Source organism: Lampetra planeri, chromosome 51 (genome assembly GCF_965212315.1).
Source record: "Lampetra planeri chromosome 51, kcLamPlan1.2.h2, whole genome shotgun sequence".
Classification (NCBI taxonomy): domain Eukaryota; kingdom Metazoa; phylum Chordata; class Hyperoartia; order Petromyzontiformes; family Petromyzontidae; genus Lampetra; species Lampetra planeri.
Window position 1 is genome coordinate 2,921,756 of NC_136157.1, and position 14,358 is coordinate 2,936,113.

General features: G+C 51.1%; 2 protein-coding genes across 11 annotated transcripts in view; one reads left to right on the forward strand and one right to left on the reverse strand.

Moving 5' to 3' along the window:
* LOC144734481 (uncharacterized) overlaps positions 1-14,358 on the forward strand; it is a 53,414-nt gene that overhangs the window by 38,726 nt on the left and 330 nt on the right. The gene's annotated exons all lie outside the window — the stretch shown is intronic.
* The window catches only part of YEATS2 (YEATS domain containing 2), a 56,534-nt gene continuing 42,692 nt past the window's right edge, over positions 517-14,358 (reverse strand). For 6 of the 10 annotated variants that reach the window (XM_078616687.1, XM_078616691.1, XM_078616690.1 and 3 more), the window contains 11 exons: positions 14,201-14,353; positions 11,866-11,952; positions 10,063-10,192; positions 8,108-8,184; positions 6,769-6,851; positions 5,155-5,374; positions 4,049-4,161; positions 3,396-3,563; positions 3,145-3,219; positions 2,945-3,018; positions 517-2,009 (listed from right to left, as the gene is read on the reverse strand). In XM_078616687.1, coding sequence (XP_078472813.1) covers positions 1,889-2,009; positions 2,945-3,018; positions 3,145-3,219; positions 3,396-3,563; positions 4,049-4,161; positions 5,155-5,374; positions 6,769-6,851; positions 8,108-8,184; positions 10,063-10,192; positions 11,866-11,952; positions 14,201-14,353 — 1,301 coding nt within the window. In that variant the 3' untranslated portion in view covers positions 517-1,888. The other 4 variants (XM_078616688.1, XM_078616689.1, XM_078616693.1 and 1 more) reach the window with 4 other exon arrangements.

Sequence of the window (14,358 nt, forward strand, 5' to 3'; positions counted from 1 at the left end):
CATTTAAGGCCGAATCGACCTAGAGGAGGCCCATGACCGGTTCACATAATCGTCACTGGTGTTGACCGTGAGCAGGAATTGAATTCGGGTGGCCGGGTTCATAGCGCATCCCGTCGACCACTACACTACCGCTCAACACACACACACACAAAGACCCTCCCAGCAGAACCTTCACAGACTGTTGGGGCAAGTGCTGTTAGCGAGCATCTATGAAGGCCGGCATGGCACACGAGGGGGTGGTTGGTCAGCACCACGCCCGGCCGCCTTTGTCTCCCTCGCGGCAATGTTTTTACACATCGCAGGAGGCCGATTCGACCTAGGGGAGGCCCAGGACCAGTAGAGATACATCACCGGTGTTGGCCGTGAGCGGGAATCAAACTCGGGTCACCGGGTTCGTGGCGCAACGCGCTAACCCATAAAAACTGGACTCTCTCGAGTTTTTATACAAAGCGAAACGTTTGAATGCCAACAAAAAAACATTAAACCAGAAACACATTAAACTCATGATCATGAACGTTTGCTTCCGAATAACTTTATTTTCATACAAAATGATACAAAAATGTGAGGTTACCATGACGGCTATGGGAAAGCCTAACCAGCACAACTCACCACTGACCCCGGAGGGTGGCAATGTGTTCCTCTCAACTGAAATCGCGAACGTCAGCACGCGTGCTCCAAGGGGCCACATCAAATGGTAGCTGGGGGGGGGAGGTCACCAAACGCCACCGAAGAGGGATGGGCGCTTCAACCGACGCTTTCGCCACGGTGGCGGTGACCACGACGACCTATAACCTCCATCATACAAGTTTATTTTAAGTAAGATCGGTTTAATTTGGAATTTCTCCAAAAAACCTGTATTATGGATGATATTCGTCGCGAAAGCCTACGTGTTAAACAGACTTATAACGTACTTTCTCAACCTTCTTTTCAACGAACTGTTAAACACATCCGATACAAACAAACGAGAAAAAAACCCGCGATGGTTGCATCGTGTAATACGGCCGGCGTCGTTATCGTCGCCATCCTTGGGAATGCTGCGTTCAGCGGCGATCGTCCCAAAGGTGACGACGAAGGCTGGCGACTCTGGAATGCTTCCGAAGTACGCCGGGTGGTAAGGACGCGGGCTGTTGACGCCCTCGTTGTATGGAAACCATCATCTCGCTGAGCATCGCGGACACGTCATCGTCACGGTCCACGTAGGTGTCCAAACTGCACATTTCGTCTTTTGTTTCCGCTTTCCTGTCTTGTGCCAATATGCTCGAGTAGTGCCACACCGTTCTGGCACCGATCTCTTGATGTCGTGGACACGTGGCTTTCTCTAACCCCGACGACGCTGCGCAGAGATGGGCAGGAAGCTCACTGGTTTGACTGCACTGGTGTTGTTGCAATCCTTTTCTGCCAGCCCTGCTGAGGTCAACTGGCCCTGAAATGACTGCCTGGCCATGGCTTGACTGACCGGGCCAAGCGTTTGCTGCCAAGGGTGCGAATTTTGAAATGCTTCTGAAATTTCACATCATGTTTATCCGTGGTTGGGAACACGGCTGCGCAGTCCACATCCTTCAATCGACACACGCACATGTGTAATGCTAATTATTTTATTTACAAATGAAAGGAGGGGACTGGGTGATGCACCGCCGATTACACCCGCACCTCCGATTAGCACGGTTGGCTACGTACGGTGCGAGTGAAGTTCAACGTACATAGATACATGGAGACATATGGAGAGTGGTCAGTGCCCAGAGTCTGCATTCAACTGCTAACAGCAGTCGGTTGTGAGGTCGAGAAGGAAGTGAACGTGCACAAGCCGAGACTGCCCCTAACCGTCACCAGTCAAGATACATCCACTGCTGGACGAAGGCCTCCTCATGCCGGTGCCGATTGCTTGCACCTACGGCTCCTGCTGCTTGGGCTGCAGCATGACGCCCAGGTTCTTGTTGGTGACGAAGTCGCAAGTGGGAAGCGAGCAGAGTGCTTGCTGTAGGTGCTGAACACACATCTCTCTCGGAGGCCTGCATGCACACGGGCACAGCAAAGACAGAGGTCCCCCGTAGGAACGAGTGCCGTTGGCGAGCGTGTATCAGAATCAGAATATGGTATTAATACTGGAGGAATCCGATGAGCTGTCAAGCTCTTTTTCACACATGTCCAGTAGGGTCAGGTCAAGGCCGGCACGGAAAAACGAGGGGTTGGTTGGCCAGCACGACGCGCGACCACCTTTGTCTCCCTAGTGGCGATGTGTACACACCGTTTACACACGGGGACGCACGCACAGACACACACACGCAACTAGGATCCCCCCCTATAACCTTTATAAGGCAGCTGTAGGGGCAAGTGCACCATTAGCGAGCACCTAGGAAGGTTGGTACGGCACTCGAGCAGGTGCAGGGGTCAGCACCATGCCCGGCCACCTTTGTCTTTCTCGTGTTGACGTTAAACAAAGCTCAGATATCACTCGCCACCGATGTTGCCGAGGCCGGGAATCAAACTCAGGTCAGCCAACTCACACGGCAATGTACAAACCACTGTGCTCTCGTTCCACCCTATATATTGTACCTAAACGCATAAATATAACAGCCCTGTAACGAACCCATATAAAAGAGGGCAGTGTGGTACGAAACACGTGTGTGTGTGTGTGTGTTTGTTGGGAGCGGTTAGCGCGCTGCACTACGAACCCAGCGCCCCGAGTTCAATTCCCGCTCACGGTCAACACCAGTGACGATTATCTGAACTGGTTCTGGGCCTCCCCTAGGTCGACTCGGCCTTAAATGAGTACCTGGTGTGGTGCGTCGTAAACATCGCCACCGGGGGTAACAAAGGCGGCCGGGCGTGGTGTTGGACACCCAACCCCCTTGTGTGCCGCTCCGGCCTTCATAGGTGCTCGCTAACAGCACTTGCCCCAACAGTCCGTTAAGGCTATACGGGGGATCGTTGTCTTTGTTTTTACCTGTTGCGAGGAGAGCTGTCGTACGCGCAGCGCAGAGCTTCTCTCATGACGTCACTCATGAACTGCTCCGTAGCCTAGCGAAGACACGGGGCCCGGTTAGCCACGAGCCAAGCACACACGCGCAAGTTGCACGGCGGTGTGTGCGCGTGTGATCGTAAGCGGCGGTGGTGGGTGAAGCGGGTGGCGTGTTGGCACCGCACCTTCATGATCATCGTCTCCACCAGAGGGGCAAACACGTTTTTGTCCACCTCCGTTGGAGCCAAGTTGATCCCGATCTGCAGATCACACGGGGGGTAACGTGGAACGCAAGAATCGCCCACGTGAACAGGATGTACATCTGTCAAATGGGTCAAGGGTCAGGGTGATAGCGCACAGCCCTGCGATGTCTCGCCCATGACATGGCTGGAAGGGCCTCCACTGAAGGGAGCCCTAGAAAGCCCCTTTCGCTCACCTCTCGCGCACTCTCCCGGACAAACTCCTCGGCCGGCCCGGAGCCCAGAAATAGCCTCGCGTCACCGTCGTGAGCGTGGCCGGCGGGCGCCCCCGGTTCCTGCTTCACCTCTCGCTTGACCCGCACCGCCGCCCGCGACTCGTCGCCCGTCACCTCCACCACGTCCACCTGCCCACACGTCGCCGGACCGGCGCGGGAGAGCGTTTCGTCAAAAGGCGGTAACAGTAAAGTGAGGACTGATATGCTGGCGCCGCCGCGGTGGCGAAATGTTAACGACCTCGCCTGGTATGCAGGAGGTCGTGGGTTTGATGCAGATCCCTGACGCCTGCTGTATATTTAGAGTTTGTGTGTAATCTCCTCCCGTGGTCGTGTGGATTAATCTCCGGGTCCTCTGGTTTTTCCCTCCACATTCAGAATCGTGCGTTTATAGTACTTGGCTGCGATAGCTTTCCACACGATAAGCCACTGCGTTGAGCTATCGTTTGTGGCCAGGTCGCTTCTGAAAAAGGAGCTATGTAGCTCAGTGGGCCTTACCTGTTCAAATGAAACATTTTTAGTTTAATAGTTTATCTGTCCCTTCTGTATGGCGGAGAGAGCGTTGGCCCCTCGCACGCACGGACGCGTTGCTCTTTCGCCCGTGACGAACTCTGCACCTCTGTGTCTTCCTCATCGTCTTCCGCCAGTGCCTCTGCGCCGCTTAGCTGAGCCTCCAGCTCCTCCAGGCGGTGGTGCAGGTCCGAGGCGCACGACAGGGAGCTCGGCACCTCTGAGCGAGGCCAATTGACGGCGGAAAAACACATGCAGCGGCAGTGAGATTACAAACGATATACGGGGGGGGGGGGGGGGTTAGGTTCCATCGGCGGAACATGCCGGCGGAGCATGCCCTAACTCCCTTCCTCCAGCCATCCATACTGCCGATTCCCTCGAGAATCACGTTATGCGTTTTCTAAGACAAAACCACAAAATTCACCTGCATGACAGGGAACGCGTAGGTTTGAGAAGATTCAAGATGCGATTCAAAATAAAAAGTGGGCTTGTCATGGTGAGAAACAATGATAGCCGGTGGTCTAGAATAGTGGCAGTGGTGGCCAAGGAATGTAACGCGTCTGAAAGAGCGTCCACCGGGGAGATGGAGCGATGAAATCAGCTGGCGTGTGGGTGCTCGGGTCAATTTGCTGCATCGCAGCACCGTGAGAGACGACAGCGACTTGGGAGGAGACGCCTTCAACCAGCAGTGGATTGATTATGGCCACTGGTCAGCAACCAAAATAATGAGGCATTTTTTTTCCAAATTCTGTAAGAAAAACCCCTCAATGGTCCTTAATAAATAACGTCAAGAAGCAGTCCTTAAAAAGCCACAGGTTTCTGACTCCTGCCCATGGTAAACTGGACTCCCAGGGTAAAATGGACTTCGTTGGTCAACTGGACTCCCATGGTTAGAGCGTCGGCAACCAAAATAACGAGCCATTTTTGTCGAATTCGTATAAAAAAACCCTCAATATTTCCAGAGCGCAAAGCAGTCCTCAAAGAGCCGCATGCGGCTCTGGAACCGCAGGTTTGCCGGCCGCTGACCATGGCTGACGACGACGACGATGACTCATTTTATTTCACTCCCAACTCATTTCTTTAAAACTGCCATTTGTGTTTAGTTTGTTGTCCTTCCCCCGCACCCCCGGTTAGCACGGTTGGCCACGTACGTACGGTGCAAAAGAAGTTCAACGGACACGTACACAACGGTTGACGAAGTGACGGCACCAACCTGGCTCGGAGTCTATCTGAGTGAGGATCTCCTCGAGCAGGCTCTCCTGGCTCTCCCCGGCCGTGGCCGGGTCGGGCGGCGTGTAACCGCGTTGGCGGCACCACGCCATGACGCGCCGTGTGCCGAGCGGCTCCGCGGGGTGGGTCGGCGCTGCGAGTCGCGGGTGGAAGCTGTCCAGGATCTCGGCCGCCAGCCTGCGCACGCACGCTGCGCGCTGCCACTGCGCGGTTCGCCAACCGCCCGGCGCAAGCGTGGCGCAACAAACACAAACACACAAACACAAAGACTGTTTTAGGGCAAGTGCTGTTGGCGAGTGACACCTATGAAGGCCGGCACACCCCGGCACATGAGAGGGTGGGGTGGCTAGCACCAAGCCCGACTGCCTTTGACTCCATAGTAGCGATGTTTACACACGGGCACGCACGCACACACACAATGATCCCCTGTATAGCCTTTAACAGACAGCTGTAGGAGCAAATGCACAGCTGTTAAGCAAGCACCTACGACGGTTGGTCTGGCACCACCCAGTGGCGATGTTTACACACCGCACCGGGTACTCATTTGAGGCTAAATAGACCTAGAGGAGGCCCATGACTTTTCAGATAATCGTCACTGGTGTTGGCCACGAAGGGGAATTGAACTCGGGTCACCGGGTTTGTAGCGCTACACTACCGCTCAATAGACACACACACAGACACACACACACAGACACACACACACAGACACACCTCCAATCAGCACTGACTGCAGCATCAGTACAACTTTTAGTGTCTTCTCAAAATACCAAACTAAAAACTATTTTTTATGTCACTTGGAAAGGTCAGAAGCAACCTGGCCACAAATGATAGCTCATCGAAGTGGCTTATCATGTGGAAATTTATTGCAGCCAAATACTCTCAATGCATGTTTATAAATGTGGAGGGAAAAACCGGAGGACTCGGAGAAAAAGCCATGCGACCACGGGGAGAACATGCAAACTCAAAATGCTGGCTGGGTCAGGAATTCACGAATTCACGACTCCCTGTATACTAAGCGAGGTCATTAACATCTCGCCACCGTGACGCCCCGAAACTGACGGGCTGCGTCGTTATATCCGATTTATTTAGACAGCGATGCTGCCACGGCGGTCCAACGGTCAGCACAACGGATAGATATGGGTTGGCAACCAAAATAACGAGAGCCATATTTTTTCGAATTTGGTAAAAAAAAAAAAACCCTCTATGATTCAAGAGCTGCACTGCAGCCCTTAAAGAGCTGCATGCGGCCCAGGAGACACAGACTGCCTGTCGACGACGATGACGACGACGACGACTCATTTCATTTGACTCAACTAATTTCTTTAAAGCTGCTTTTTGTGTTTAATTTGTTGTCCTTCCCCCGCACCTCCCGATTAGCACGCTTGCCGATCCCTGCTCAAGAGGGTCTCTCCCCCCCTCTAGAGCTCCCTCTAGTGGTGAGGGGGGGGGGAAGAGATCCTTCTGCCAGCAGTGGCGTGAATGAGCAAATTGCTCGGCTGCACCTTTGTTTTTGAATAAAATAAAAGTTAAAAGTTTTTACTTTGACAAAGCCGACACGGGGCCACAGGTTTGTTGGTTATCAGTGGGGAGGCTGTACCTCTGCAGCTCTCCGTTTGCCGATATTCCAGCTGTAGTACTGCTCCAGAGACGTGGCGCAGAACGGGTGCGTTGATTCTCCTGCTGACACCCACACACACAATTAGCTGGCTATACCCAAACGCTCTTTAAAAATCGCCATCATCATAATCAACATCAATCAACCAACATGACGATCATACCATTGCAAAGGCAACGATAAGTCACACTGTGTAAGTTTTTGGCAGGCTAAGCTGCAAGGCCCTCCGATGCATTTTCACATAGCAGCGTTTTTGCGCGTTGTTCTCGAAGAGGCTCCGAAGTGCATGGAGAGAAGCGTCGGACGTCTTTCACAACGACACGCGGTACAACTCAGAGACACATCACAGACAATCTTAAGTTGTTATGTTGGACTACGGGTTGTTCGGGGGCGCCAGCGGAGCCCCCACACAACCATTTATGGCCTTCGGTCAGGAAAGTCACAAAAAAATTGCACACGAACGACGCATTCATGCAAGCACCCGATGCTCCGTTTTGAAGTTTTAAAATGAAACATCGTTGAATTGTATTATGTTTTTAATTAGATAATTTTATTTCTTCATTAAAAGCTTATATAATTTTGCACCTGGAAGACTTAATTTAAAAGGACATTTCGTGTGAATTTTCTCTCGTCGTTAAGTTGATGGCCTTGCTGGGGAGTTCGGTTCGATGCGGACTTTCACCCGTTTGGGATTGCGGGATCGAGATAAGGTGACATAGAGCTGGCCGTGCGAGAAGACCGCCGTCTGCAGATCTATTCCAAAGTAATCGAACGTCTGTCCCTGTGCCTCCGTCGTTCATGCAGGGGGCGTGTAGGTTTGCACCGCCCCCTGCATGAAAACGACGTAAAATGCAGCGTTCATCACAGATAAAGTTGTGCGCTTATATAAGAGTATGAGTGACCCCCATAAGAATCAGAATCTTTACGAATACTGGGCGAATCTGATGAGCTATAAAGTTATTTTGCAAAAGATTGTAACAGGCGGATTGTGCGGCTACGTGGTGGGAAGCAGAAGGCAGCACGACAAAAGCTATTGTTGTACTACACTTCTATGCTCCTACATCTATGTTCTCCACATTACACCTAACCCACCCTGACCAGCGCGAAGTATGGTCAAATATCCTTCAATGACTCGCACGGCATGGGAAGGCCTTCATCCAGCAGTGGATTTGCATACGTGTTAGTGCACATGCATGTACGTACTTATGCTTGCATGCGCTTTTGGGAATGTCTTTTAATCCAATTTGTTGACCTTGTTAATCCAGGAAAATTCAAGCGAAGGTGGGGGAAAAACCCCCATAACGCGGACGGTGTTACGTACCTTTCTCGCTCACCAGCAGTGGGACCTTCTTCACGATGGCGGTCAGAAGCTGGTCTATGTTCTCAATGTGATCAACACTGAGAGAAACAGAAACAATAACAGCAGTTAATGTTGTTGTTGCGTCTGCAGTATCCTGCATCGAATCGGCTAAGAATACGAGGAGACCTGAGCACATCTGGTGTACGGAGTGACGATGCCCCGGCCACACTATTCCTAAATAAATGATCATGCAATATAAAAGCTAAACTCAAATTTTTATCTAGATTTGAAGTTGTTACAGCAGCCCTTTTGCCCACTTCAGCAATTGTTTCTTGCTGTGGTTTGTTCACCTGATGACGGACGCTTATGTTGCGCCCGAAACGTCGTGATTAAATTTATTTTATTTTATACCTACGTGACTTTACCGAAAGAACCAGAGTATATTTTACCAGGTAAGGCTCACTGGGCTATATAGCTCTTTTTCAGAAGCGACCTGGCCATCACGAGGTGGCTTATCATGGGTAAATTTACAGCAGACAAACACTTTAAACGCGTGACGTTGATTCTAACTGTTGAGGGAAAAACCGGAGGGCCCGGAGAAAAATCCACGTGGCCACAGGGAGAGACACGCAAACTCTAAATATACAGCAGGCGTCAGGATCGGGATTGAACCCACGACCTCCTGCATACCGGGCGAGGTAGTTAACGTCTCGCCACCAGGGCGCCCCAATGAAATGAAAAGCATTCACTGGAAGATCGCTTAGAACTTTTTTTTTTCACAGCATTGGAAAATGATTTAAACGTTGCAGACTTGGATGTGATGGGACGGGTAAGGTCAGAAGAGGTTTACAATGAACATAGAATTGAAATAACAACGGAGCGTAGAATAAACGCTGGGAGCAAAATCACAGAGCAGAACAGCAAGCTCAAAGGTCAAGGGTGTCTGTGTACACTGACGCACCGCTGAGTCGACGTTTTCACAGCCGGCCAAAGGGGAACTGTGGTCTAATGATTGTCAACTAAAAAAGGTTGCAAAGGAGGTGACACGTCGGCCCAGAGGTCGCAGCAATCGGCCGGCACCTCCACCGTGACCCTGGGTACGAATCCTCGAAACCAACAGCGATTAAAAGGATTCCCGCGTGCTGCTATTTAAAATGTTTTTTTTTTCACTTAATTTGGCAAATACCAGCTCTGAGAATTTAACATTTCCCGCACCTCCGATTAGCACGATTGGCTATGTATGGTGCGAAAAAAGTTCAACATACATACATAGGTACATTTACATATGACTGCTATTGGACGAGCATCCCTATAGCAAAGCAAATGGGAAAGTGCAGCACTTCCAAGTGCGGAGGAGAGGCAAATTAGGGAGGCTGAGCAGTAGCTCTGTGATAATCTCAGTTAAGAGGCCCTCATCAAACATGAGTGATGGAACAGCGAATTCTGACAAAGTGGACACGTGCCCATGTGAACTTACACGGTCTCGGAGTGTAACTGAGAAAACTACAAAAAAATATCTCATAAGCTTGGTTTGATGCAAGGGGCGATGCACTTTAGATAAAATGTCCATCGAATCTTATACATAATTAACTGGGCAACCGCAAAGGTGGGGAAGCTTTTCTTTACCGAGGGCCGAGTAGCACTGTCAAATACCTCTTGCCAGCCACACATCACCACACACAGCGCTAAAATTACCAAGTAAAAAATATTCCCCCTTAGCGGGTCTGAGATGCTTGCAGCGACGGATAAATGTCTTTTGTGGGCCGTTGCAAAGTGGTAGCGCCGTGTGAAATGAAGCTGTGAGCTGTAAATAACAGGGTTGCGTGCCGTATACAAATTTAAGTCGTGGGGTCGTATCTGGTCCGTGGGCCTTAAGTTCCCCACCCCAGCATATCGTTGTATACAGACCACGGCTGATGACCGAGGCACGGTCATCGTCAAAGTCGGCGCTGTCTGGCGGCGCGAGAGAAGCTCACTCAACGAGGATGCTCGTGAAGGTGCTCTCCTGCACGCCGGGGGAGGGCAGCTCCGACTTGACCTCGAGCAGAGGCCCCGAGGCTCCGGGCAGCTCCACGGGCAGAGGGGCAGTGCCAGGCTCCGTTTTCACTGCACGTGCGTTCATGCATTCGCACACACATACGACATGCACACACGTACTAATACAAAAGGTGCATAATGCGGAAGGTGACGATGCATCCCATCCACGATTTAATGAAATAGCAAGATTCTGGGTCACGATATGATTTGCAGGAGAACTCCGGTCATCGTCGCAGTGGCTTTTCGCGAGCCATCAAGGACGGTCACTGCTTTCACATGCGCTTCTGCAGCCATCTGGAACGCTCTTCCTTCTGATATTAGGAAGCTTCTGGAGCTATGCACTTTTAATTCTAGATTGAAAACTCATTTCTTTAAAACTTCTTTTTGTATTTAGTTTGCTGTCCTTTCTCCTAAATTTCCGATTAGCATGGTTGGCTAAGGTATAGTGCGAAAGAAGTTCAACATACATATCTATTCCTTGTTGATACTTTTCGGCGCGTACAGGATCTATCGTGGTAAGAAAAGAGAACCTGCAGGAGTATACATTTATAGAACCGATAGTGGTATGAAGATCATGTCTTGAGACTCCCAAGACGAAAGCAGAGCTGAGATGATGAGTCAACTTAGTCGATTAAATGACAAAAAATTTGATTCTATTTTATTTGAAATCAAATACTCAGGCCCCCCTTAAAAATGGCAGCCGCCCCAACATCCTGCCTCCCGAAGGCAGGAAACCTCCGCCACGCCCAGCGTGACGCGGCTGATGCCGATGCCATCACCAAGCCGCGCCCAACACCTCCCGTACGGCAGCACACGTGAGAACGGTCACGCTACTTTTTCCCCCCCCCCCCCATATATTTCTTTGTTATCCGACGGGTGTCGAGTAAATTAGTAATCAAGTAAAAAGTTTTATCGTGGCGCCCTTCACGCAAGGCCTCCGCAGCGCTTTACAACACAATCCCAGTAAAAACCCTGAACATTAAAACTAAAGGGAAACAACCCCACACAGACGGATACGCGAGAGAAATTAAACGTTTTTTCAGACGAGCCCCAAAAACCTCGACTCACGGAGAGTTCCTAACGGTCTGGGGCAAGGCGCTCCACAAACGAGTTGCCTGACTACCAGAGGTCGCAACCGGGTACCCGATACCCGTACCCTACCCGATACCCGGCTACCCGTACAAGGCCGGGTACGGGTACCCGTTTGTGACCCTGGTGCGGCTGGGTACGGGTACGGGTAGACCGTGAGTCACTGGTGAGTCACCGTTTGTCACTCATTTCCCAACGTCTTGTCTCTTCTCACAATTCAAGTTCCTAGAATCAACCCACCCGCGCCTGCAACATGGCTTCATCCCAGAGGTTGCAATCTGGTACCCGATACCCGTACCCTACCCGTGCCTGGCTGGGTATGGGTAGGGTACGGGTACGGCCGAGTACGGGTACGGGTACCCGTTTGCGACCTTGGTGTGGCCGGGTACGGGTAAGGAATCAAAACCCGTTTGCGACCTCTGGTGACTACTGAAAGCTCGATCCCCCATCGAACGCCGATTTGTCCTTGGTACACTCAATGTGCCGGGAATCGGCGGATCCAAGTTGCCGGACAGGGGCATACAGTTTCAGCAGGTCTCTGAGATTGAAGCCGATAATCGGTAGAGCAAGAGATGACTTGAACAACGGGAGGGCCCAGCTCTGGACGACTGAGGCTGTGAACCCTACGTGGTGGGCAGGATGAGGACATTTACCTTGCAGAGAAGTGGGGCCGGGGGAGTTGGGAGGCAAAGCCTCGGTGCTGGGGCTCATGACAGGCACCGAACTAGACTGGGCCTGAGCTACCGGACGCAACAGACACACACGGGAAATGAATAAAGGACACACAAGCACGCGTGGTGAAATTATAAAAACGTAAACAGAAAATGAGAATAAATAAATCACTTTTGGAAATTAAGACAAAAGGGAAAAAAACACAATGTAATATCAGAAATGTAATGCTTCTAAAATGGTGTCCATGGCATATAGACTCAGCAGAGTTATTTATTTCAACAACGAAGGTATGTTTTTTTATTAAAATTGTTGTTCTGCACTTTGCTTCCTTCACCAACCCGCACTGCGGGGAAGTATAGTAAAAAAATCCCTCACGGCCCGCGAGGCGTGTGAAGAGGCCCTCATTCAGCAGCCAATGAACAGGCAGGGACTCGACACGTACGATACATTTACGCACTCCTTTGAGTAGCCGAGTACTGTAATGCATCGTCGACTGTCATGATAATAAGGCAGGCGATCCTCGGTTTACGTGCGTTTGCGGTACGCCATTTTGGAATAACGCGCGCTTTGTATTTAGACCTTCAAATCGACACACGCGAAGCCATTTTCGGAATAACGTCGTCTGCAACGCGACGTACGCCACCCTAGCCTGGCACCTTGACCCAATGGCGTTGCCAGCAGCCAGTGCGGCAGGATGACGAGCGTGCTACGCCGTACAGCATCTCGCCACGTGTGCACCGTCTCCATCCATCCTCTCTCCACTACGCAACTCCGGCGTAGTACCAGGTAGGTAATGCTGTAATTATTTATTTACTATTTTTTTTATTTTATAGGAAGTAAATTAGAGTTGACGTGATTTTCTTTTTCATTGAAAGTATGTTATTGCGTGTACTTGTATTATGGATGTATTGTACTGATATAGGTTAGGATAATATAGGCGATTATGTCTGTGAATGTAAATGAAATCCCATAACCTCCTCCCTTTACCATTATTTCTTATAGGAAAATTGCTTTTGACGTAAAGCGATTTTGAGATACGCGTGCTTTTCCAGGAGCGCATCTATCGCACACATCAAGGCGTGCCTATACTGTAATTAAGTTTGCACAGTAAGGGGCACAGGTGGTGCATCGGCCAGTCATCTCAGACAGTTGACCCATGGCACCTGGGTCTGTCCCGTGACCTCCTGCCAGCGGGCGTTCGACACTTTCACGTGGCCTTAACGTGCACCTAGCCTGGCACAAGCGCCGTGGTGACGTCACCGCCACTAAGTAGCGAATGGCAGTTGTTGTTGTACTGTAATTACAATAGTTTACAGGCCGTTGTCAATCCACCGCCGTGTCAACCGTGGGCGTTTGTTTGACCATATTTCACCACGCTGGTGTAAGTAGGTCGATGAAGGGGTAAGGGGGCCAAGATCCATTCTGATCAAATCATTATAATTATTGTTGACGCTTGTTCATCCAGGAAAGCCTCACGACTCTTTTTTTCAGGCGGGTCCTGCCCAAGTGTTCGCAGTAGCAGGGAGCGATGTTGCTGCTCTGCGTAATCCCAACTGGGTAATTTTGCAGGAAAATGTTCAGCAACGGGAGGCAGCGTGCGTGTGGTTCAGGGTGTTAGAGCAAAGGGAGTGCAGCGCTCAGTTGAAAACCACAAAAATAAACAATAAACTCAAAAGGTGGAGCCATGCGGTGGGTAGAGCGAGCGGGAAATGGCACAATCACGCCATCACTGGAGACCTCTGAGACATGACCCCTTCACGTTAAACCTGAAGCTCGGTTAAGGTGCGAGCCAACGCAATGGCCACACAAACGTCGGTCACACCTGAACGAACCGAACTCACCGGACGCATGCACTCACGCTCTCACACTCGTCTTGTTTTTGTGTTAAGTTGGTTGTCCTTCCCCCGCACCTCCGATTAGTACAGTTGGCTACATACGGTGCAAAAGAAGTTCAACGTATATACATACAAAGACAAAGATCCCCTGTATAGCCTTCACAGACTGTTGGGGCAAGTATAGTTAGGGATTACCTATGAAGGCCGGGACGGCACATGAGGGGGTGGGCGGCCAGCACCACGCCCGACTGCCTTTGTCTCCCCAGTGACGATGTTTACTACACACCACACAAGGTAGTCACGTGAGGCCGAGTTGACCTAGGGGAAGCCCAGTACTGGTTCAGATAACCGTCACTGATGTTGGTCTTGAGCGGGAATCAAACTCGGGTGGCTGAGTTCAGAGCGCAGCGCGCAAACCGCTACACTACCGCTCCCATACACACGCACGCACGCTCGCACACACCCCCGTGTGGCCTGGCACCTTTGGCAAGCGTCTGCAGCGGCAGCAGCACGGTGTGAACCCCAGAGCTGGCGCTGGGGACGGCCAGCTGCTTGAGCTGGCTGGCGGGGATGGTGAGCACCGTCTGTTGAGGCCCCGCCGGGGAGCCACTCGCCTGGAGCTTCAGGGCGCCTGCTGGC